This window comes from Bicyclus anynana, chromosome 6 (genome assembly GCF_947172395.1).
Source record: "Bicyclus anynana chromosome 6, ilBicAnyn1.1, whole genome shotgun sequence".
In the NCBI taxonomy this organism is placed as follows: Eukaryota; Metazoa; Arthropoda; class Insecta; order Lepidoptera; family Nymphalidae; genus Bicyclus; species Bicyclus anynana.
Window position 1 is genome coordinate 8674300 of NC_069088.1, and position 24819 is coordinate 8699118.

At 33.9% G+C, this 24819-nt stretch overlaps 1 protein-coding gene across 7 annotated transcripts in view; it reads left to right on the forward strand.

The window, feature by feature from the left end:
• Positions 1-12425: 12425 nt before the first annotated feature.
• The window catches only part of LOC112056304 (vascular endothelial growth factor receptor 1), a 33280-nt gene continuing 20886 nt past the window's right edge, over positions 12426-24819 (forward strand). Inside the window, exons 1-4 of one of the 7 annotated variants that reach the window (XM_024096708.2) lie at positions 12426-12980; positions 21192-21539; positions 21617-21729; positions 22679-22814. In XM_024096708.2, coding sequence (XP_023952476.2) covers positions 12905-12980; positions 21192-21539; positions 21617-21729; positions 22679-22814 — 673 coding nt within the window. In that variant the 5' untranslated portion in view covers positions 12426-12904. Of the gene's footprint in view, positions 12981-21191; positions 21540-21610; positions 21730-22171; positions 22329-22678; positions 22815-24819 lie in introns of those variants that run through there. The other 6 variants (XM_024096707.2, XM_052881980.1, XM_052881979.1 and 3 more) reach the window with 6 other exon arrangements.

Sequence of the window (24819 nt, forward strand, 5' to 3'; positions counted from 1 at the left end):
AATAATGCGCGTGAGAACCTTCCTCCGTTTTTCCGTCGGTTCAAAAACAGAATAAGATAAATATGTTAGTGGCTCCCACTCCCACACAACAATTTTTTGCCGTTTTTTATAGATAATGGCACGGGACCCTTCGTGCACTAGTTCAACTCGCACTTTACGTGTTTTGTTTTTAATGTAAGCAACATGCAATTACGCCCGATGCTAAATAATGATGCAGCCTCTAATATTGTGGCTGAAACGCGTTCGTGTAGGTCACTCACTTCATTTATTGTACCTATTTCGTCAATATCTACGAGTAAACAAACTGCAACGTTTTTGGAACCGACGGTTATAAGACTAAGCAAGCCAGTGACTCACTTCGTCTGTGTTACTAATTGATAACAACTTATGAGTACAATAGGGTTGATGACAGTGATGCCAGTGATGATTTTTTTAAAATTGTATATAAATTAGGAGTATGCTAATAGTAAAGCAATTTTCTAAACGTACCTAACAGGATACCTGAGATCATTACCTACAGAGCTACAGGGATTTAAAGGGTCAGACTTGCGGCACTGCCACGGATCCCTGAAAAACGCCCCATACAAAATGGTACGAATTAATGACGTCGTTGATTCGTTGATCGTTAGATTTATATGTTCATACAAAATTACAAATATCTTTACTATTTCTGAATTTATGCTTAAAGTTCATATTTTGAAAAAGTCACCTTTAATGTAAGGAAGCTAAATTTTCATCTAGTTACGCTATAAGATTTTTAATAGATTAGAAATTTTTAAATCTTATTTATTTTGCAAACATCCAGACAATCTTTGCGTTTTTATATATTTGTTAACTCAGCGTTGACTAATTTTATTACCTTATTTACCCGAATGTATAAAAATCAATATTTTCAAACTTAGTCATCATCCCCATTAGGAGACAAACATAACCACTGGCCAGAGTCCAGACAGTAGTGAGTCGTGTTATTTATGGAAGTGCATAACTAGGGGTGTCGTTGCTAGAAATATTACTTAGGTATAGGTACTAGATAAAAATTAATAATTTATTAGATTGTTCATACAGTTAGTATAAATAAATTTAGATTAGAATAGTTTTTTGTACTTTGCGACGCTTTTTCATTTTAAATATTATAAATACCACTAATACATTGCGAGATTTTTAGCATCAATTTTCAATCTTTGATTGAAGAAATTGCTAACGCCACAGCGAGTGCTAAAGAAAAGAATACTTTGTATTTAGAATAATTTTCTGCTGCTACAAACGTATTATTTTTATAATTTTTTTATCCTGATTTGAACGTATTTCTCTTTATTTTTATTCAAAGTATTACTTAACAATACGCCACTTAATTTTATTACAAAACAATAATTTTGTTAGGTAAATGTTTCATAGGTACCTGTTAAGAATTCGACCTGAATATATTACATCTTGTAGCTACTCTTTGTACACTTAGGTAATTATTAGGGAGGCTAGCAACCCTGCAGTCGCTTATTGTTTCTAATCTACATTTATTTAACTTAATTTTTCGAATCTATTTATTTCATTCTTTTAATTAAACTACGAAATTTAAACCAAATATAAACTTGTGAATGTCGGCTAGTTCCGGATATAGGTATAACTTAGAATATACTCTTGTATCTTCCTCTTAAATTGGAACACGAAGATATAATTACAGAGATACACAATAAAAAGCACAGGATACAATATAACCATGGTAAAAACTTAAGTACCCAGATCTGTTTAATGGCTGTATTAAAGTTTAACAGAATCTTTGAAATATCTCTAATTCTCAGCATTGTTACCACAATTGTTGCCAGTTTTTAATTGTGATAAGCAATATAATTAGATACTTTATATTTTTTGATAATAATCAAACGTTTTACTAGTAGTAAGTAAACGTGAAAAAATCAGAAAATCGAAAATCCCAATGAGTTACGGAAGTCTTCGACTTCTGAGCTATAAAGCAACTGAATATCAGAAAGCTTCTGAGGTATACTAATGAATACTTACCTCAAGACCTCGACCAACTTCAACTATATGTTGTAAAGTTGACAAAGGGGCTTAGTGTCATTAGTAAAAGCATTTTGGTCAAAGTAATGAGCAGTAGATAATATCTGTTGCGGCATCGGTAGTAAACATTGTTACGTTTATGGCTGGCATTGACAAATTACCGTTAAAGGTAGGTATTGGTCTTGTAAGAATCATACCTATGGACTAGGTACTCGTAAAAGTAATATTCTTTCTAACACACAACAAGTTTACCTCGTTGGTCCAGTGGTTCGCCTAGGTGGTTCAAGAGGTCGTGGGTTCAAGACCTGGGTGTTGTTACATCGCTGTATCGGCAAAGATTTTATACTATTAGCTGGCCTGGCGCACTCCGTGTTATAGCAAAAACGTGTAAGTACGAGTACATGGTCGCATCGATTGCGCGAATAGGGATGATGACAGTTTTTTAAATTGTATATAAATTAAGAGTATACTAACAGCAAAGCAATTTTGTAAAAGTAACAGGGTATCTGCGATCATTACTTTCGGAGCTACAGGGATTTAAAGGGTCGAATTTGCGGCGCTGCCGCGGATCCCTGAAAAACGCTCCATACACGATTTAGTGACGTCGTTGGCTCGCTGATCGTTAAGTTTGTATGGGCGTTCAAACAAAATTACTAATATCTATGTTATTTGTGCGTTTATGTTTATAGTTCATTAATTGAAAAATGTCACATTTAATGTAAGGAAGCTAAAACTGCATGAATTTTCATCTAATTACGATAAAAAAAAATTAATAGATTTCGAAATTTTATAATCTTATTTATTTTGCAAATATCCAGACAATCTTTGCTTTTTATGTATAAATTAGTTAACATTGACCTTATTCACCCGAATGTATCATAAAAATCAATATATTTAAACCTAGTCATCATCCCCATTCAGGCAAATGTCGCGCGCCGCTCACATCACACTTGCTTCGCTTTGCTCACGCGCCACGTTCGTTGAATCAAATATTGTTAACCAAAACGATGGCAAAAAAATATTGCAGTGCATTTTTTTATTTAGGACCCTTACTTCAAGTACTATACGAAATGAATATTGTTTTTTATATTAATTTCAATATGAGTCAACTATTCCATTCAAATATATTAATTTAAAATATCTACATCTACCGATATTTCGTCTATACCTACCGATATTTCTTTTAATTTCAAATTTCATTTCAATTAATGGTAATCAATTTCATTTGATGTCTGTTTGTCTCTTACCTTTTACGCTGCTTAACGAAACTTAAACCCTAACCACAGTATCTTTACTCTGCCCTAACGTTGTTTGAATAGATGTAATAATAAATAACAGTTGTAGGTAAATAAAACTGCTCGCTAATAATTTTGTTCGAACTGAATTGCGCCGTATTGTGTCGTAGCTTGTTATTTAAATGACGTTGCAGAGTGAATCTTCTGTACTTGAGAATACACACTATGAGATAAACGAGTAAAAAAAATTATCCCCACTTTATATGTTGGGAAGGTAACGCAAAAAAAATCAAGATTTTATATTACGACTTTGTTCACATTTTCAATGTACTTATTCATGTCAATTTACAGCCTTTTAGTAGTAATAGTCTCTGCGCGAAACTAAACCGCGAACGGACGGACATGACGAAACCATAAGAGTTCCTTGTGGACTACGGAACCCTAAAAAGACCACTCCACCCCGCCTACTCCAAAAGTATTATTAAATCTACAATTTTGAAAAAAAAAAAAATAATACAAAAGTTAGCCTTCTACCTGAAGATTTCCGGAAAACCTTGTATATCAATACATAATATTCCATAAGTTCAGTATTGAGCAGGAACATGTATGTTTTGCGTCACACACAGCAAGAGTTATGTTGTAAATAGATACGCGGAGCCCCGATGACGTGGTGCGGCAATCAAAATATGATTTTACTAGGAATATAATTACGTTGTTTTGATTTTACGGCCACTTCACGGCAGGTGTAGTGTAAAATAAATGATTGTGTATCAGTCTCGAGTATCCTATCACCGTCACGCTGATAGAGATTACGTTTTGCAATGCTAAAACTTTATAGAGTACGTTTGACGTCAAACGGATAAGCTGTTTAAGAGACAACTATCAACAGATGTTAATTAATGTGCATATATTTTCGACATTTATTAAGTAGCGTTGTTAACTTTGTCGGTGTGAAATTTGGCTCTTTACAAATACCGCGTAAACTAAGGGATTTTCTGGTTTATCAAACGATATTTATACTGTAAGCTACCGGACGCCCGCGACTTCGTCACAAATCCCGCGTAAACTAAGGGTTTCTCTGGTTTACCCAACGACATTTATACTGTAAGCTAGCGGTCGCCCGCGATTTCGTCACAAATACCGCGTAAACTAAGGGTTTCTCTGGTTTACCCAACGATATTTATACTGTAAGTTAGCGGACGCCCGCGACTTCGTCCGCGTGGAACACAGTTTTTCACAAATCCCGCGGGATCTATGGATTTTTCTGGGATGAAAAGTAGGGTAAGGGTATCTTGTAAACTGGGAATTATTCTTTTTACTCGTTTATTTCATAGTGTGGGATATCGTTGGATAGGTTTTTAAAAGATATGAGGGGTCTTCTGCGAACTTTTCGAGTTAGGAAGACATTTGTAAAGTATTAAGCTTTTAAAAGTTAATTTTTGTTAGAGTCAAGTCAACCCTCTACCGGATAAACGGTAAAAAATTCAACGGCTAAAATTCATCAGAATAGGATATATAATGAGATTACAAGAAAAACAGCTAAGTAGCAATTGCTATTTATAGAGTAATAGTCGACAACTTAAAAAATTTTATTGGAAATCGAAAATTGCATACTAATTCCGTTGTTAATTAAAAAGATAAAGTTGTCAGTAAGATAACTCAGCGTCTGTTAAAACTACAAAGCTGAAATTTGGTATGAGTGTGTATATTAATTACGTGTACAAAGTGATAAAAAAAAATAAAAAAAAAACTTTGGGGTTCTTTCAGGGAAGATGAATTTTGTATCGTCTCTCCCATGGTGTAGGGTATTGTTATCGGATTTTTTGTGCATTACTTATGGAATGAAAGTACTAACTTAAACTACGGAACCTTAAACTGCGCGTGGGACGACACGCACAAATAATATAACAAACAACGGTATCTCTGTAAGCCCAAACCTATTATCACCACGTGTCAGTGTCATATCGCAAATCAAACAGTAACAGTCGTATGTAGAGATTGTATTAGATGTGATGTCTACTACTTTACATATTATTGTGTTTGTTACTGATTATTCTATTTAACGATAAGAAGCTTCACAATATCAGATATATTTAGCATTGGGAAGAACAAAATTTCATTAGGAAAATAAATTTAAATCTTCACATAAATAGTCCTACATCTTTAATAGAAATAATTATCAAATATTTTAATTAAAAACAACAAATTATTGTCAATGATTGTTTGCTTTACAAATTATTTGTTTAGCAAGTTGTTCCAGCCTAATCCAGGACGAATCGAGGACCTTATATAATTTTTCAGCCGTATAGGCTAAGCTAAGAGACGATGGACGTTGGGGTCCCAAGGTGCTGGAATGGCGACCCCGCACTAGAAAGCGCAGTGTACTCTCCTGGAGGTCTGACGACATGAAGCGAGTCGCAAGGATTCGCTGGATGCACGCGGCTCAGGAACGTCATGTATTTAAGCCCTACAAATAGTAAGGGAGCCCGAGATGCTAAATTTGCAGTTACTAAAGCGTCATGGGGACCGATTGCATTTGGTAGATTAAATGATTGGATTAATAAATGGATATATACTTTTTTCGATTTTAGCGGTGGAAAAAAAAACTACAGACTTTAAAAACAAATTTTATTACTTTGGCTTAATGAAATCGTCAGAAAACATGAGCGATTATTCAGGAGATTATTTCACTCATAATAAGTAAAAAATTAACCGCGCTCGTGGTTCGATAACAGAAATATAAGGGTTTTATTTTGGAGCTTTGGAACCCTCCCATTCCATTACGTTACGCTCAAATCGTCAGGTCTTTGAAATGCACACCTTTTAGCTATCAACTCACCTACCTTATCTTAATCTGACGTGCTGGTTGAGTATTTCCGAAGTTAGTTTTTTTTTTGGTTGCCCTAAATGTACCCACCAATATTATGGGCTCATACTCGGTGGAGGTACTCAACACCGTGCAAGTTATAGTCCCTTATGTTTATCTGCCGCGCTCAAGTGACTGCAAAAATCCCCTCTTCGGCTCCCCTACTAAAAAGGACTATGTCCTGCTGCTGTGGACGTCCATCGGCTGATGTGATGATGATATGAGGCTAACCTCTGGACCAAAAAGACAGAGGTTCCAAAAAATAATTTGCCAGCAAAATAAATTAAACCGAATGGAACAGGAAATTCACGCAGGTCTCCAAAATAGTATTGTTTTCAATATTATTAGGTCAAGTCACCACACAGCGACATTTATTAGAAACTTCGTAAAACTGTAACGTAATTCACTGAATCAATTGCCCTAATTTACACTCGGTATACACACCGCGTCCATAAAGTGTATCTACTAGTATGTATGTACTTGTAAAGGTAGTAGTTATGCTCGGGGAACATAAATTTATTATTCTTGCAATTTAATTACGCAGCAAAATGCTTTCTCGCTCGTTAATGTAATGAGCAGAGCGGCGTAAATACAAGTTTATTATATTTTACCCTTCTATCTGCATTTACTTACCTACAAAGACGGCCGCCGTGGTGCAGTGGTATGCGCAGTGAACTTACAAGACGGAGGTCCTGGGTTCGATCCCCGGCTGGGCTGATTGAGGTTTTCTTAATTTGTCCAGGTCTGGCTGGTGGGAGGCTTCGGCCGTGGCTAGTTACCACCCTACCGACAAAGACGTACCGCCAAGCGATTTAGCGTTCCGGTAGGATGTCGTGTAGAAACCGAAAGGAGTGTGGATTTTCATCCTCCTCCTAACAAGTTAGCCCGCTTCCATCTTAGACTGCATCATCACTTACCATCACGTGAGATTGTAGTCAAGGGCTAACTTGTACAGAATAAAAAAAAAAAGACAAAAAATCTTTTCAAGCTTTCATTTTCACTCTAAAAGTATAGCCAAGCCAATGACGCAAAATAAAAAGATCTTGGAATAAGATATAATAAGCTGTAAACTCGAAATTGAAGACGAATACATATTCCTAGGACATATGGTCCAGTTACGTAGGTCCAAATTTCGAGAAAGGGGTGAACCGCCAAATCTAATTCTAGGCTGGGCAGCAGAAATGTCCAAAATTTTTTAGTGCCTAAAGACAATAGTTTTCGAACAGTGCCCGTTCCCATGACCTTTGCTTCCGAGACGGGCGAGCTATGTTCGGAGTATCTCCGAGTGATCGAATCAGAAATTAGGAGATCCATAGTGACCCAAGTGACCAACGTAGCTCAACGAGTCGCAAAGCTGCAGTGGCGTTGGGTGGGGCACATAGTTCAAATGCCGATGGGATGGACGGTCCAAAGGTGCTGGAATGGCAACAACGCACTAGAACTCGCAATGTTGGTCGACCCCTCACCAGGTGGATACGGCATCAAGCGAGTCGCAGGGACAACAGAAAAAGAAAACAATGAATTAATTTAGAACAGTTAAATTTAAATTATTAAGATAAGTTCCACTTTCAAGATACGAGTAAATTTGTCTAGCTTTCAGTAGCGAAGACTGAAATTATCTCGTAGGTAATCCGTTCATGTAGTTTTTTAGTCTGAATGTGTTTTTGGCTGCGTGCATGAATTCATATGTGTAAGTGGATTTCAAAAGGTAACCCGGTAGGAATCTGGTTATTATGAACCATCGCCCCTGGTAGGTTTTTGTAAAAACCACTATAAATACAAAAGATGCTATGGTGAGAAAACGTAACATGTCAGCTTTAGTTATTCTGAATTAAATCATTAAAGCAAATATATTTTGATGACCAAAAGGTACACAGGGTTCTGCATTTAAAGTCGTGGGTTCGAATCCAACAACTAGAAAATGTGACCCTTAATATCGTAAACTAATAGGCCTATCTGTCTATTCCATTCAATTTTATATCTGTTCATCCTGGGCATTCTTAAGTGTTTCCTTTACGGGTATTTTTAGTAGCCCTTAGAATCGTACAGCAGTTAACGTTATTTTTGTATTCAATGAAATCCAAGGCCAAGACACTTGGCTATAAAATATACAACAATATAATTATAGCGCCTCTCGAGATTGTCTCGTTCGATATAATTTAGTATCTATTTTTAGGAATTGTGTATGCGTAGTCAGAGTCTACAAACTATTAGCTGTGGTATGTATTTAAAATTCGTTATAATTGTTTAAAACAAGGATAATATTTTTTATATTGAGCTGGGAAATGAACCAAGAACTAAATAAACTAAAAAAATTCTATTAGCACCAGAAAGGTTATCAAGAGAAAGAAAAGGATAATATTATTCATGGTAAATTACAATAACTTGTATTTTTTCTATAAATCCTCGAGGGATGCAGTCAATTTGGTTAGAATGAAGATTTTTGAAAACAATATATTTTTAGATTAAATAACCGCGTCCAAATCGGTCTATATGTTTGGAAACTACTATAACACAGACAAACAATGACATATACTTACTAACGTGTATCCAGTACCTAATAGTACACGATATTACCCCTCTTTTTTCAGCCAATAAGAAAAAAATAATATACTCAAGTAAGTACATTAACTTATACTTTTACATATCTCATAATGATGATGATGATGAGATCATCAAACCATATTCGGCTCACTGCTGAGTTCGAGTCTCTCTCATAATGAGAGGGGTTAGGGCAATAGTACCCCACGCTGGCCCAATGCGGATTGGCAGACTTCACACATTCAGAGGAATAAGAAAATTTTCTGGTATGCAGGTTTTCTCACGATGTTTATCCTTCACTGTTTTGAAACACGTGATATTTAATTTCTTAAAATGCACACAACTGAAAAGTTGTAGGTGCATGCCCCAGACCGGATTCGAACCCACACCCTCCGGAATCGGAGGCAGAGGTTACCCACTGGGATATCACGGACCTCTTACTAACATATCTATATTATACTAGCGAACGCCCGCGACTTCGTCCGCGTGAAACTCGATGTAAACTTTCAACTACCCCTACCCCTACATTTTCCCGCTTTTCTGTTGAAATTTTTTCTGAATTTTCTTTGCTGTAAACCTCATGGAGCCCGAGACCTTTCCAACGAATACAAAACCGTGGAAATCGGTTCGTGCGTTCTGGAATTATAGCGTCAGGAAGGAAAACCCGACTTATTTTTATATAGTAGATTACATATCTATATATTTATATTATCTAGCAGTTATTTTCGCAATATCATACGATCTCTTACAAGTAAATATTTTGAACATATTCTGTGTTGCTTTATTTGTAAACGCTTACAATATCTTATTTATCTTTATTTGTACTCGTATTGGGAGTCTTTATTTCAATTACTTAGTCTACGAAATTGTGAGAGTCACGTTTAAAAATTACTATCATTACCACCATAACGGTATCTAACTTTATTAATTTATCATTATCTTTCCCAAATGACATTTATTTAAATGACATAAATATTTATTATATGATGAGTTAATGGATGAATGATCAATTTAGCAATACATTTTTACAAGACGAAAATAATTAAATTCAGACCATATCAAAAAGCAGAATTAAATATTACGGTTTAGCACAATCTACGAGTATTTAAGTTTAGGTATTGAAATTGAAAATCATTTACAAAAAACATAAAATAAATTACCAAAATTTTTATACGGACTTAGAGAATTAAAAAGAACAACTGACAAGAAAAGTGTAGGTATTAGCTGCATTTTATGCCTATGGGCACGAGTGGTTAAGGTATGGTAATCCTTTGGGGAAATAGTATTAAAGTCCAATATTTATTTATAATTCAAAACAGTATACTCATCCTCGTACATATATGTAAGACTGAATCATGCCAAAGTGTCGATTTTCATCCTCCTCATAAAAAGTTAGCCCGCTTCTATCATAGATTGCATCATCACTTACCATCAGGTGAGATTGTAGTCAAGAGTTTGCTTGTAAAGATTTAAAAAAAAACCTAACAAAATAAGCACATTTGTAAGCAAGTAATTTATGTCTTCACTGGCCTTTAATATTTATGCGAGCAAGACTTCAGCAGCTATAAACTATCTTGTTTATTTATGGAATAAATTATAATGAGTTAGATGTTTGTCATCATCATATTTACATGACCCACTGCTGGGTTTCTCTACTTAATTACCATATTCGGCTCACTTCTAAGCTCAAGTCTCCTCTCAGAATGAGAGGGGTTAGGTTAATAGTCCACCACGCTGGCCCAATGTGGATTGGCAGATTTCACACACGCAGAGAATTAAGAAAATTCTCTGGTATGCAGGTTTCCTCACGATGTTTATCCTTCACCGTTTGAGACACGTGATATTAAATTTCTTAAAATGCATACAACTAAAAAGTTGGAGGTGCATGCCCCGGACCGGATTGAAAGCCACACCCTCCGGAATCAGAGGCAGAGATCATATCCACTAGACTATCACGGCTCTGTACTATCTTATTTTATTTTTTTTTCAATTTGTAGTATAAATCCGGTCGAGTTTGCTTGTAAAATTTACAATGTTTTTTACAGGATTATGTATTGTTATATTTCGTCTGTAATTATTACCGGCCTTGCTAATGTATACCGCGAGTTAGTAACCTTGGCGAGACCTTGAAAGGGTACAAAACCTTCGTCTTTATATTAACTGCGCATAACAAAAAAAATCCCATATTCTAATAATTCCAATCTCCTTTGCAGTCTAAAGCTTCCGAGTTTATTTTTAAATTATTTATTTCCTCTTTAGGAATGAACCAATGACAAGCGATATAACCTCATTCGTAATTCTATAATGGCTAGGTTAAATTGTATGTAGGAATGACATCATCAGGCATACCTATACAAATATTCCATATGGCGTTCATAACATGCTTACAAGTTACAGTAATAAAAAGTTTGCAGCGAAGTTGGTGTATGTTTATGTAACTTTTTATAAGATTCACTCGCTCGATTTGAAATGAACATGACGACGAACCGATCGTTGAGTGATGAAGAATGAAAAGAAAGGCGCACCTAGCTCAATCAGTTGCAATGATTACGACTGTCTTGAGAATGTAATTATTTACGAGTATATCCGAGTATGAGAAAACAGTCACTATCGAGCTTGAGAATATAATTATTATCGAGCTTAAGAATATAATGAATTACTAGGATTAGCTTGGTCAATACATCGGAGTATTATATACATATATATAGGATCTACGATAATAATTGATACGTCTAATCACGTTGACAGAGGAAGTCCTTTCGAAAGACTGATTCATCATACCAGCCGATGGACGTCCACTGCAGGACATAGGTCTTTTGTAGGGACTTCAAAACATCACAATCCTGAGCCGCCAGCATTCCAACGAATACCTGCGACTCGCTTGATGTCGTCAGTCTACCTGGTGGGGGGTGGACCAACAATGCTTTCTAGTGCGGGGTCGCCATTCCAGCGCCTTGGGACCCCAACGTCTATCGGCTCTTCGAACTGCATTGTTCGAAGAAGCTTAAAGGCGTCTTCCAATGCGGCGGTAAATAGTTTCGGAGCGATCACATTTCCCTGACGTAACCCTCGCTGCAACTTGATTGGTCTCGTAGTCTGATCCTGTATACGGACTAACATAGTGGCGTTTTCGTACAAACACTTCAATGCTTGGATTTACCTGTAGTCAATTCGGCATCTCTGCAATGACCTTGGCACAGCCCAGGTTTCCACCGAATCGAAGGCTTCCTCATAGTCCACAAACGCTAAGCAAAGTGGCTGGTTATACTCCTGAGTCTTCTGTATAACCTGCCGCAGCGTGTGGATGTGGTTAACTTCAGTGATCTGAATATCGTTAAGACTTGCTGGATATGAAATATCATAGGGCATAATAGCATAAGACCTCCTTAAATGACTATAATTGTGCCAAACATCTTACTGTTCCACTACGTCACTTTGAACAATGTAACGCACGTGTTCCATCTTAAAACGTGACTATCAAACTTACCTTAAAACGTAGGTCAGTGGAAAACGATGTTATGTAATCGCATGTGAGTGACCTTTCTAAAACATGGTAATAGCACGCGAGGTATGTTTTATAAAATTCAAGAAGGCCTCACCGGTACTAGTGGTTTTGGTTTGTGGAATAATTCATAGCTATTATACGGTATGGCGTATGGTAGATAAATGTGTTAGATTGGTCTCGCGTTGTCTCGTTTTGTTGTATGGGTCTGATATGGTGTTATCTTGGTCTGAACGCGAGTAGCGGGCGCGCCGTGGTTGCGAGTGTGTGTGCAGAATTGTATTGTACGTTGAACATTCCGTCGGAGTTATCGTCGCAGAGTGCCCGCGTCGTTGACGCTTTTGTATCGCGTATAACGCGCTCCACAGTTGTTGCAACTTTTAGTGCGGCCTAATTATACGCCTTACTATCGCACGGGATCACGCACGCGATCCCTGTAGTGCCCGCTAAAGTTTCAAAATGTGATATGTTTACGCAAATATCAAATTACTATTCACAGAGCACATAATAATTATTATTACATTACTAGAAGTGACTAAGTGTTTCCAAGTTAAAGTGTTTACATCGTCTGTGATACAGGAATGTCAATTTTAAACTACGCCTCGAATATAAAGCTGGGAATAGACGAGACGGTCTATTAAAAAATTGTGTGAAGGAAAAAGGGATTTACACTACGCAATGCATGGACGCCGTTAATTTAACTTAAAATTTGTTTATTTACTTAGATTTAAAAACAAACCAGCCAAAATGAGTAGCAGCTTAACGAGGCGACTTTTGATATTTGCCTTTGGATGTATAATAAAATGTCAATGTATATTAGCAGGTTTGAATGATTTTTTATATATTTTGGTGAATTAACAATAACTTCTTCTTTTTCTGCAGATGTACAAATAATTCAGTGAATTAACTATGTTTTAACAACCTTAATGCACCGTGTTCCGTTATCAGTATAGATTTCAAAGCCATTTCAAAACTGATTAACTATATCTTTATTACCTACTTATCTAATTAAATAAAAATAGCTATAGTAAAACTTATTTACTATAGCTATTTTTAGTCATAATTTATAAATAAAATATCCGCATTATTGACGATGTTAAAATAAGTTTACGGATTTTCAAAATAGCGATTAAAATGAGGGTACCCGCCTGATTATGAAGTAGAGAGATTCCTAAACTTTTTACTGCGTTACTAAAATTGGTAGGTAGGTAGGTATGTATAGGTAGGTAGTAAACGGTAGATGGGGACCTATCTGCGTTTGCTTTGATTCTTATTTCGTTGCTTCTATGTAATACTTGTTATTAATAATAAACAGCTTAGTGTTGTTTAAATTAATTTTAAAATATGTAGGTAGGTATTTACTCGCATAAACAACCTACTTAGTATCAGAGAAAACCTTCCTACCTATTTTTATATATTATTAGGCAGTATATTTTTCCTTATTTTGTTGTTCATGAATTGTTAATGAGTTACTGACTTTACTTTTATTCTCAAATGTTTTTAAGTTACTGCATTGGACATTTTAATTGTGAATTAACAACTCAAAATATGAAGACTATTTTGTTTACATATTTATCGATTGATCATTATTTTGAACGTCCGTTACGTAAGTATTTTAAAATTCTTAAGTAAAAATATTATTTTACAAGGAGGGTAATAACAGGAATTTTAGTTTACCTTTAAAAATATAAACGGCGATTGTGGGCGTAACAGCATCAAGAATCGAAATACAATACGAAAATAAATATAATAGGACCTTTACAATCTATTGTTTACTTATCATAATAACGACCTACCTAAACCGTTATTCATAAAAGTTGAATAATTTTCGCAACGTTAAGGGTAGATAAGTGCGGCACAAAACGGGCATTATAACCTGAAAGATCTTTCAGGTTCCGTGTTGGTTCAGTACAAATACCTATATAGTAGCAGATTCTCGCGGAGTCGTGATATTATGCACCTCCAATTTTTCTGTTGTGTGCATTTTAAGAAATTAAATATCACGTATCTCAAACGTTGAAGGACAAACAAAAAAATCCTGAAGCGTGGTGGAATATTGGCCTAACCCCTATCATTCTGCGAGGAGACTCGAGCTCAGCAGTGAGCCGAATATGGGTTGATAATGATGGTGGTGATAATAGATATGAATACAATCTTACTAAGAACTTTCCTTTTGTATTCGGTTACACATTTTACATAATGCGTTACATATTTTTACATACCTACCTATTTGGCTATAAATTAATTAGAAAGATTATAGCTGCGTCAAAATCTAGGAAATAGAAAATTAAATATAATGTCTCTAATATCAAACAAATGCCACGGATAGCGATTACGTAACGATGAAAATTAAAGGATAATTTTTCAAACGCGGATTTTCAAAAATAATAACAACGGAGGCTTCTTTCAAATTTTGAAACGGCTTTGATTGTATACTGATAACATAAACTTTGATGATTGATGAATGATTCGCAAATTCACATAACAGTTGAAGTTAATGAATTTGCAAACTAATTTTTGTATTAATGCTTGCTATACAATGGTAATGAATGTAATAAGATATTTTGTGGGATGCTGGCGGTGCTCACCGCTTCGCTAACAGGATATACAAAGGTATGCGGAGAGCTATGTAAGTATAATAACGATGCTAAGCAACCAAATGTGCTAACAACATGTGAACAGTATCCTTAATATTCGATTGCATTGCATTATACTCGAATGTCTTGATGGTTTCCGTACAGAAAAACTACAACGTCGAAGTAACCGAATAATCAAATTATAACCTATTCCCAAAATAGTACATTTTGGAAATAATCTATTTGTAATAATACAAAAAAATATTTATTTTCCATGAAAGGCGCTGTTAAAGTACAAATGTAGAAAATTGACTTAATTTCATTTAGTCGCTTATTAAACAACGAACGTTATTTAAACAAATAATACCTTAATATCGTCTACAAAATATTGTTGTAATGGAATTATGACAAAATAGTGCGTGAGCATTTTTTCTGAGTGTAGATAAATTAGGATCACTTTCTGCGGTAATTTTGTAGGGACCTTATCTATACCTAGTATAAAATTGTCATTGATTAAAGCCAAGTTTACTGTGAAAACATTCAAAATTGATGAATGGATTTGGGCGTTAAAACGTAACAGACAAACAGTCAGTTAAACATTTCTATTATACGAGTAGGATTTTTTAATTTTAATTATATTATTACTATGAATTTTTAATTATATTATTACTATGAATTTGAGCTATAAAACAATACTTATTAGCAAGGTTTGTTGTACTTTGATGTTATAGAATTTCAATAATCGGAAACCGCCAATCTTTGTGCAATCTCCATTAAAGTGTACCGGTAACTAGAGCTTTGAAATGTAACTAATACTCGCAAATCGCAATCAAAACCATTAGACCAAACGACTCAACTGTGGGCCAACCCGATCAAATGTTTCAGTTTGTATTTATAAGTTGGTTTGCAGTCGCAAATTTTATTATAGCAGCTATTTTTAGAACCATCAAGATTGAGTAAATAGAGATTTGAATCCAATATTATCATATCCATCGAATCTGTCAATAACTTTTACGTTTTATCAGTCTAAAATTATCTACTGTATGTATTTACGTCCTTTTATCTTTGGTAATCCAAATCCCCTCGTAGTTATAGTTATAAAAAATAATGTGACATGAGATTTTTATTCTGTAAACGTCAGACATAAGCTGATCTCCTACTGCCTATGAGTGGGCGTTCGTAAGGATTTCCCTCCATTAAAATAGGTTTTGTTACCACATTTCGACAGTGTCTTATTTACGTAGGTACAGGTAAATGATAATTCCTAGGGTTATTACTTATTGTCATATTAAACACAGGCTTATATATTTTTTCTTTAGGAGTAGAAAATCTTCATTAACATCCTTAAATAGGATAGATACCACCAGATAGTAGATAGTATCTTCAAAATATTGGTAATCCTTTAATTTTGTCCATCTACCAACATCCCTAGTCTATATCACATTGCTCTGCTCCTTTTATTCTTCTCATCGCACTTTATTATTCTTCTTTTACTTCTATTTTCTTATCGTGTTCCCATAGGAATACGGGGATAAGTAATATATGTATAGCCTTCCTCGATAAATAGGCTATCTAACACTGAAAGAACTTTTCAAATCGGACTGGTCCGATTTGATAAATAAGTTAAGTAGTTCCTGAGATTAGCACGATGACTTTAATTCTAAGTTTTCGACTTAAATTATCACCACTAGATCATGCCATAACATTTTAAACGTGTTTGTAAACTATTCTTAATTGAAATAAATGAATTTTGACATTATTTTTGATAATAACATAACAGTTTTAATTACTTTCTAAAGAATGCCACCAACTTCTAGATTTCGAAAACTGCTATTAAGAATTTCTAATAAGGTAATCAAATGGCATAATCTTATTTTCTTGATCCAAAAATCGAACCCGGAACCTCGTAGATCCATACAAGGTCATACAAGACTAACGAACGCACGTGAGGTTAAGATTCATGAATAGGATGAGTAGTCTTTAGAGCGAAATGTTTTCATTAGTTGAAGTTGTTTAGGTACAATGCAGTATGAATTATTACAATGCATAAACAATTTAAACACGTATATAACGTCGAAAAGTAGTGAGACATTATTACATACTAGCGGACGCCCGCGACTTCATCTGCGTGAAATTCAGGTTTTCAAACATACCGCAGGAACCATTTATTATTAAGGGATAAAACGTGGCTTATATGTTGCATAATAATCTCCTCTATCTTATAGTGAAACTCCCATTAATATCAGTTCAGCCATTCCATTGATTAGTCAGGACAAACAGACATACAGACAGATAATAATTGCAAATAAATAAAAACTGTAAGCACTTGAGAAAATATATTTTTTTTTAAATTTATTATTAAGGAAAGAAACAGCGGCACATTTTACTTAAAATGTAACTTATCTAGATATTGACATTAGGCCAGTAAAATTTTCACAGTACGAGTAATATAGACAAATAATTACAAAGGTACATATAACAATCGGGTATATATACGAGTACTTAGTTATTTAGTTTTGTCTCGTATTTAAAACATTTTCTGAGCGCAAACGCAAATCTACCATACTTGATTGAAAAATAATATATCAATATGTTGGTATTTTTTATAATACATATCGCAAAATATCTGCAGTTCTTACAGTAATTCCGATGAGCTTGTGATAGTTGAAATGTGCCGACATTTTCTCATGAATAGTTTAGGTATCTACTTACTACTTATATTATTTGATTTTATGTAATAAATAATTACAATCGACCATACCATTAACTAATTCATACCATAATTAATTAATAATTGTTGAATTCACATACAGACACTATAATTTTTATTTATTGATGATGTGTTGATTATTATAGATTGTTAATCCTCCATTCACCAAAAACACGCCCATTAAATTAACTTTATAGTGATACTAGCTGAAGCCGCGCGGATTCACCCGCGTGATTTCCGTTCCCGTAGAAATACGGGGATAGTATTATAGCCTATAACCTTCCTCGATAAATGGGCTATCTAACAGTGAAAGAATTTTTGAAATCGGATTAGTAGCTTCTGAGATTAACGCGTTCAACCAAACAAACAAAATCTTCAGCTTTATAATATTAGTATAGATAAATATACGTATTATAAGAAATACATTTTAAGTATATTATCTGTGGTCCCTAGTTAGGTTAAGAGCGGTTACAAGCGGTCTCTAGACGTATAACATCTCACTATTTGAACACTGTGCAAATGTTTGAATTCTTATAAGATTTATTGAATGAAGTTGAGTCATGGTATTCGTAAGCGTCTGAGTCTGATTTTTCTCTTAAGTTTCACGGTATAGTTACCTACTCCGTCCACGGCGTGCGATGAGTCATAGTCGTCTCGATTATTGTTACTGTCGAATTGGGAAACAATCTGGTGTTTACGTATTTGTTCACGGAACTACAAGTTTATACTATTACAGTAATAGGAAGCTACAGTGACATAGCTCTATCGGGAAGTAAAAACTATAGTTGTGGTCCTTTTTGTATCTCTGTGTTTCGACTAACTATGAGTAAACAAATGTTTCTGGCTGCAACATATTTTGTTGAGGGTTGTTTTCTCTTTGATTGTTTTACTAACTTCACATTTTAATAACATAATTTTAACTCAAAATAAAAACAATTCCACCACTTCGTTAGGATATAATTTATATGTTTCATTGAAATTAAGATTTATTTTATATTTAACTCAGGTTGATTAAGATGATTCGTGAGAATAACAATTTTTTCTTTAGGCAGTCAATTCGACATTTCATTATTATGTTCCTATTCGAAGTATGTGCCCCGTTCATTGTCACTTCATCATCGTGACTAAGCTGTCGGTTGGACTTTGTTTCTCCTGCAGATCTCCTCATTTCTGATTCGATCACGCAGAGATAAGCCGATGACAGCTCGCTCGATTGCCTACTGAGCCTTCTTATGATAGGAAACCAATTCTCGGATTCATAAATGCAAACTGTTCGAAGACTTTCGTCTTCAGATTCTTTACATGTGGTTGACAATTGAAATGGAAAAGTACATTTTCTTTTTTAGCTCAATACAATTTTATTACAATTTTACTATTTTGTACATGACACAAAATAGGCAGTGTCTTCATAAAAATTCAGTATTAGATTTATTTATTACATTTTTTGTGTTGTGTAGTAGTTATAAGCAAACTGAGCTAACTGAGCAAAATGTAGGTACCTATTACTAATGTTCCAAGATTTAGTTAAACAATCCAGTGAGCAGTGATCGAATCTCTTCGGTCGATTAACCGTGGAGCTACTCGACCAATAGACGATTTCACTTACCAAAAAACAACGTTAAGATTTATTCATCTTACCTGAATCCTGTAAAGGCTGTAAATTGCAGTTTCAGCGATGGTACGAGTAAAATGTAAATTACTCCGCGTGTTCCGACGCAATAACTTGTACCAAATGTTTTAACTACGGCGATATTATTTTTGACGTGGCGTATAAATAATATAATTCCACCAATAACAAACTGGCTCTGTTTTTGCTACTTAAGTACTAGTGTCGAAGCGGTGACCGATTGAAGGTCGTTCGCACGTATTTTGTGTATGAGTTTACAACTGGTTTGTCCAACTTAAAAAAGGAGAAGTATCTAAAAGTAATTTGTGATAAATATCTACGTAGTAGTATTTTATGTAGGTAAACTTATAATATAGACATTTACGAGAGAAGTATTTACATTACGTGCATTAAAAATTAAAAATTAAAAACAAAACATTTTTGTAGAAATTAACCAATTTTATCTTTTTTTTTCATTAAATTAAATAAAATATTGGACAGATTTGTTCAAAAATATTTTTGGCAAAATTATTTTGAGCACACATTATGTGTGTGTAAAACAACATATTATCTTGATCTAAGGCGTAACTAAACTAAATTTTATTTACATACTAATCCACCAAAATTTTAAGAAATATTTTTCTTGTATTAGTAAAAGGTATTTCTTTCCATGACAATTAATTTTGTTATCCGTGCAAAATGTATTACATTAAAAGCTAGAGCTAAGTTTTTAATTTTGTTTCAATAATTAATTAAATGAGTAAGAATCAAGCACAGATTTGGCACACAAGAAGGAAAACATTTTCTTTGTCCATTAACTTTCACTTTTTATAAAAACAACGTGGAATCCAATGCCCTTGCAGCCCAGCCTGTCGTTAATCGTTTCGTTGAAAATATATTTTTTTGATGAATAATATGACCATGACCATGTTCGTTCTAATTTTTAGATATTTGAACTATGTAGTATATATATTATATATACTATAACTTATGGTGTGTATGTTTTCCTCTTAAAATGAATTATAGTAGGTATTTAACTGTGAAGGAAACGTTCCATTCTACAACATTTTTATTAACAGGATGCACATTCTGATATCTTAACGGGCACATCCGGAGAAGTACTGAGTATGGGTACATATTACCAGTAATGTTTATAGGTATAGATATATCTATGTGTAGCCAAATAGAGACAGACTTTACGTATTCTATATATTAAGATAAAACACTAGCAAAATAATAGTTGATATCTAATTAAATAAGAACAAAAAGTCGCAAAGTAATGAAAAACGCTTTACGTAGGTACAAAGATGAAATTTTTCAGGGAGGTATTTTCTTGTTAGCGGCTTGAAACAGAGTTTGTGACAGGCCTGGATTATTGAGTCCTAATAGGAGGACGAAGACAGTCGTGCGTTAGTTACATTTTTTAAATGAAATAGTTACCTATCTGTCAATGTTCCTATTACACCTGATTACAGATATTAAGAATTATAGCACAAAGCCACGGGATACTAATCATTTAATTGGTTCCTTCTCTATTCTCGATTGTGTTATCATCAATCGTGATCAGTGACCGCTGGAGCCGCTTATTACATCCAGTGGTAGGATTAATTTTCTGGATATTGACCGCGCCTTTGTCACACCCGAGTGCCTGCTAATTAATATCGTTTTCGATGGCAACCTAGTCACCGTACGACTCAATTTACGCTAACCATTAGCATGCTCGTCTGTTACGAAACTCATCTTCTTAATGATATTTATTTACCCCATCGATTGGCACGGTGAAACACTAAACCAACTCTTATCAAGGTCGTTAGTGTTTGTCTTCCCTACATGATTAACTGCTCGCTATAGATGATGTTACGTTGACAAATTGGCTGTGGGAAATTTTCCGTGAAAGGTTCATTTTCTTTTCATTTAACAAAAGGTGCGGTTGGATTATTGAGTGGATACAGGTCATTACTGGTTATGTGTTTGTGGAACAATCACTCATAAGCTCGTTAAACAAAGATGTATTTAAATTGTTTCGTAACCTAATTTCGTAGTTATACCTATAATTTTGAAATATGTGATCTTAAGCAGTTCGTCCATGAAGATTTTTAAAAGTTTAGGTCATATGACATATGATTTAATTATTGGTTTCAGATGAAGAAATTAAGGGACCGATTATTTTGCCGAACACAAATCATGTTATACTAAAAAATGGGCAAAATTTTACAATATATTGCAAATCGTTCATGCCGGTACAGATAAAACAACAACATATCTCAGAAAATGATTTCGGAAATTTCACTATGGTACAAAGAAATTTAACGAGAGACAATACGTTGAATGAATTCGAATCTGCACTAGATTTATTCAATGTGGATAGGTATGCAATCGGATACTACGTTTGCTTTGATAATACTGTAAATGAAAAAGCCGTCCTTCACAACATACTGAAAGAACCAAACAACACCGCACACGTTTCGTATATTTACATCTACGTTGATGGTGAGATATAGTGGCACATAAACAATTAGTTAGTATTAATTTACTATCCATTCATTTATATGTTGTGTAACTTGTAGATACTGGTAAACTATTTGCACCTATGAGAGAAATAATCATGGCCACTGTGGGAACGATGGTTGTAATTGAATGTAGGCCTACAACGCCTGATGTAGAGGTTACTCTGTTAGGGGTATGTATGCAACCGTAAATGTTAGTTAAGCAAATAAATAATTTATTTCATCAAAAAGTAAACGTGACTTAACATCAGAAATAAAAACAATGATTAATCGCTTTAGTAATGTGCAATAGATATATCCACATAAAAAGAAACTGCAAAATTGCTATGAGTATTGCATGATTTCATTAGATTTAGCTAATTCTCTAACAAATAATTGATCTAATAGGTCGAAATTAGCTGTAAATAAAAAAATATTATACATAGTTTTAAATAATAATCACGTCAAAATTGTAAAACATTATTAGCATGAGAAGATACGATTAATTTTGTATTAATAACAGCTTAAAGGTACTAACTAATGCTTGATGCTGCAAAAGACTGACTAAAGCATGAAGATTCCCCCGTCTTATTAATTGCTTTAGATAATCTTGATAACGTCATTCTTAATATTCAGGACTTTGCAGACAGTGATAACCAACAATATAGTTTTAGCCCTAAAATTGGGTTCACCTTCAGTAGCGATGCACTTTTGGATGTACCCATGACAGGTTTCCTCTGTAACTTTGTGGCACAAAACAAAAGTGATACGATAGAAGTTTTTGTACAAAAATGTAGGTGATTACATGATGTGTACATTTTAAACAATACTTACTATATCCACCTAGAAATGCACAGATAAATGCATTGTCTTTTTTATAAAATGTGGCATATTAAATCCAAAGTGAAAGCAATATTTTGTGGTGCATGTAGTATGTCGTGTTTTTCAGTTTTATGGTATACTAAATATTTAAAAACTGGGGAGGTAGTATTTTATTATAAAATAAATTCATACTGTACTTATTTTGTACTATACCTCTATCTATTTACTAATAATATGTATAAAATTGAAAAACACATTGATTAAGTGTATAATCCATACTAACAAGACATTATTTATTTGGTAATACGATAATGACTGCAGAGTAACAACAAGACAACAGACTATGTAGAATACTCTTCAAAAATTGGATATTTAGTGAAAGTGCGTATGTCTCGCACTCACATGCGTTGTAAAGGACTTCGAGGAAATGTGCCTATTGAAAATAAGGATATACATTGTAAGTAGATAGTGTTGCAATCTTGATGTCACATAACGAGGTAGCGTGGTGTGGTGGTTTCATTTAGTATGGAAACAATCTAATCCTTCACTTTTGTTAGCTTGCTGCTTGGAATCTATCTTTCTTTCTTACTTGGTGTGTTGCTCTGCGTGATCTTTGTTTGCACAAATGTTATGTAGTATATAACTTATTAACTAACCTTGTACTAATACCTTTTTGTTAATATTGTATATGAAAATTATGATTTCTTTTAGTTATAGTATTATTTTTATTTTAATAACACTTTTTTTCTGGCCCTTTTCGCACTGATCGTAAGTGGAAATAGTTGATTAAAAGCATCCAAAAGTAATAGTCCAGTCATCCCCAATCTGGGCAAAAATTGCGAGTGAGCTGAATTATTGTATATAGCTTTGTAACGGTGTTAATATGAAGATGTGAAAAATTTACATCATTATCGTGTCGGGTAAAAAAGTTACAAAGGTGAAAAAGTCGCGAAAATCAGTTTTTCGCAAATATTTCCCGACTTTTTGCTTGGAAATCAATTGAGGACAGTGCATTCTAGTCGCTTTCTTAGCGCTTTAATCCGAAAACAGTTAATTTTACAGTAAAACTGCAAGAAACATTTTTGTAGACAATTTTATGAGGACCAATTTTTATAATGAACTCTATTGACCTCAGCAATAGGTCGCATCGTATTTGCAAAAACTGCCGGCAACCATGTTGATGTAGATTTTTCACTTCTTCATAATAACACCGTAATAAAGGTGTATACAAAAATTCAGTTCACTAGGAATTTTTCCGCAGATAAAACCTAAAATGACTGGACTATAATGGAATTATGAGTTTTAATAGCTGACTCGATTCGCAGCAGCATTGTTTATCTTAACACGTGTGGAACAAACGACGAAACGAACGTCTGGCTGTTGGAATGCGAAAATACGTAACATAAAAATGCTAGTAAAGCGATTTAAAAGCGAAACATGAATGATTGTATGTAGAATATTATTTCACGTATTATTTAATGTATAATATTTAACACTTTATAATAATTTGTAATTCTATCTTATAGTATTAGTGCGAAACGGGTGAATTACGATTATTTTAGTTTATAGAAGATAGAGTTTTAAAGGTTCCGTACGTACTGCATTATAAGATTGTTTTATATTTTACAATTATATATATATATATATATAGACAATTTTTTCATGTTCTGTCGATTATCAGTATTTAATTGTTGTAAATTCGTTGTTATAAATAAACATTTTCATTACTATTTCTTATGTTTGTGTACGAGATACTGTATAATCGCAGAAAAACATTTGTTTTTTATTAGATTACTTACGGAACACTCAAAATATATTATTTGAACTTTTTATTTATTAGTTTTGCTCATAATAATAATTATTATCGTTAGGGTTCCGTAGTAAAACAAGGTTCTGACTGTCCGCAGGTTAACTTGAGACTCTTGGTTCTTTCAGGCTATATGATATCAAGCCTACAAAGTTGTTAAGTATCTATAAATTTAATAAATAATTTATAATATCTTTTAATGAACTGTTAAGTAATTAACTCCTTATTAGAGATCTTTTGGGTGTATTCTTGACTAAGCTATTAAATATTCATTGTATATATTATAATTAGTCCTATTTAGCTGTTGGACATAAACTTTTTTAACTCATAAGTAATACTAAAAGGGATCTATTTAACACATTTAATATTTCGATTTCTACGGAACCCTACACTCGGAGTGAACCAGCACGCACTTGTTCAGTTTATTTAGTGGCCTTAATGAATTACTGCACCGAATATACGAATCATATTCAATAAGTAGATAATGACATTATCGTAATTTTATTAATACTTTAAATATATCACTCGATTTATATATAGTAAATAAGGTTAAAAAAATATTTTGTTATATTACGATTACTTGGAATTTTAACCATATAGAACGAATACTTCCCCATTAAGTTTTCCTTAATAACTTGTTATTATGCGGTTTTTA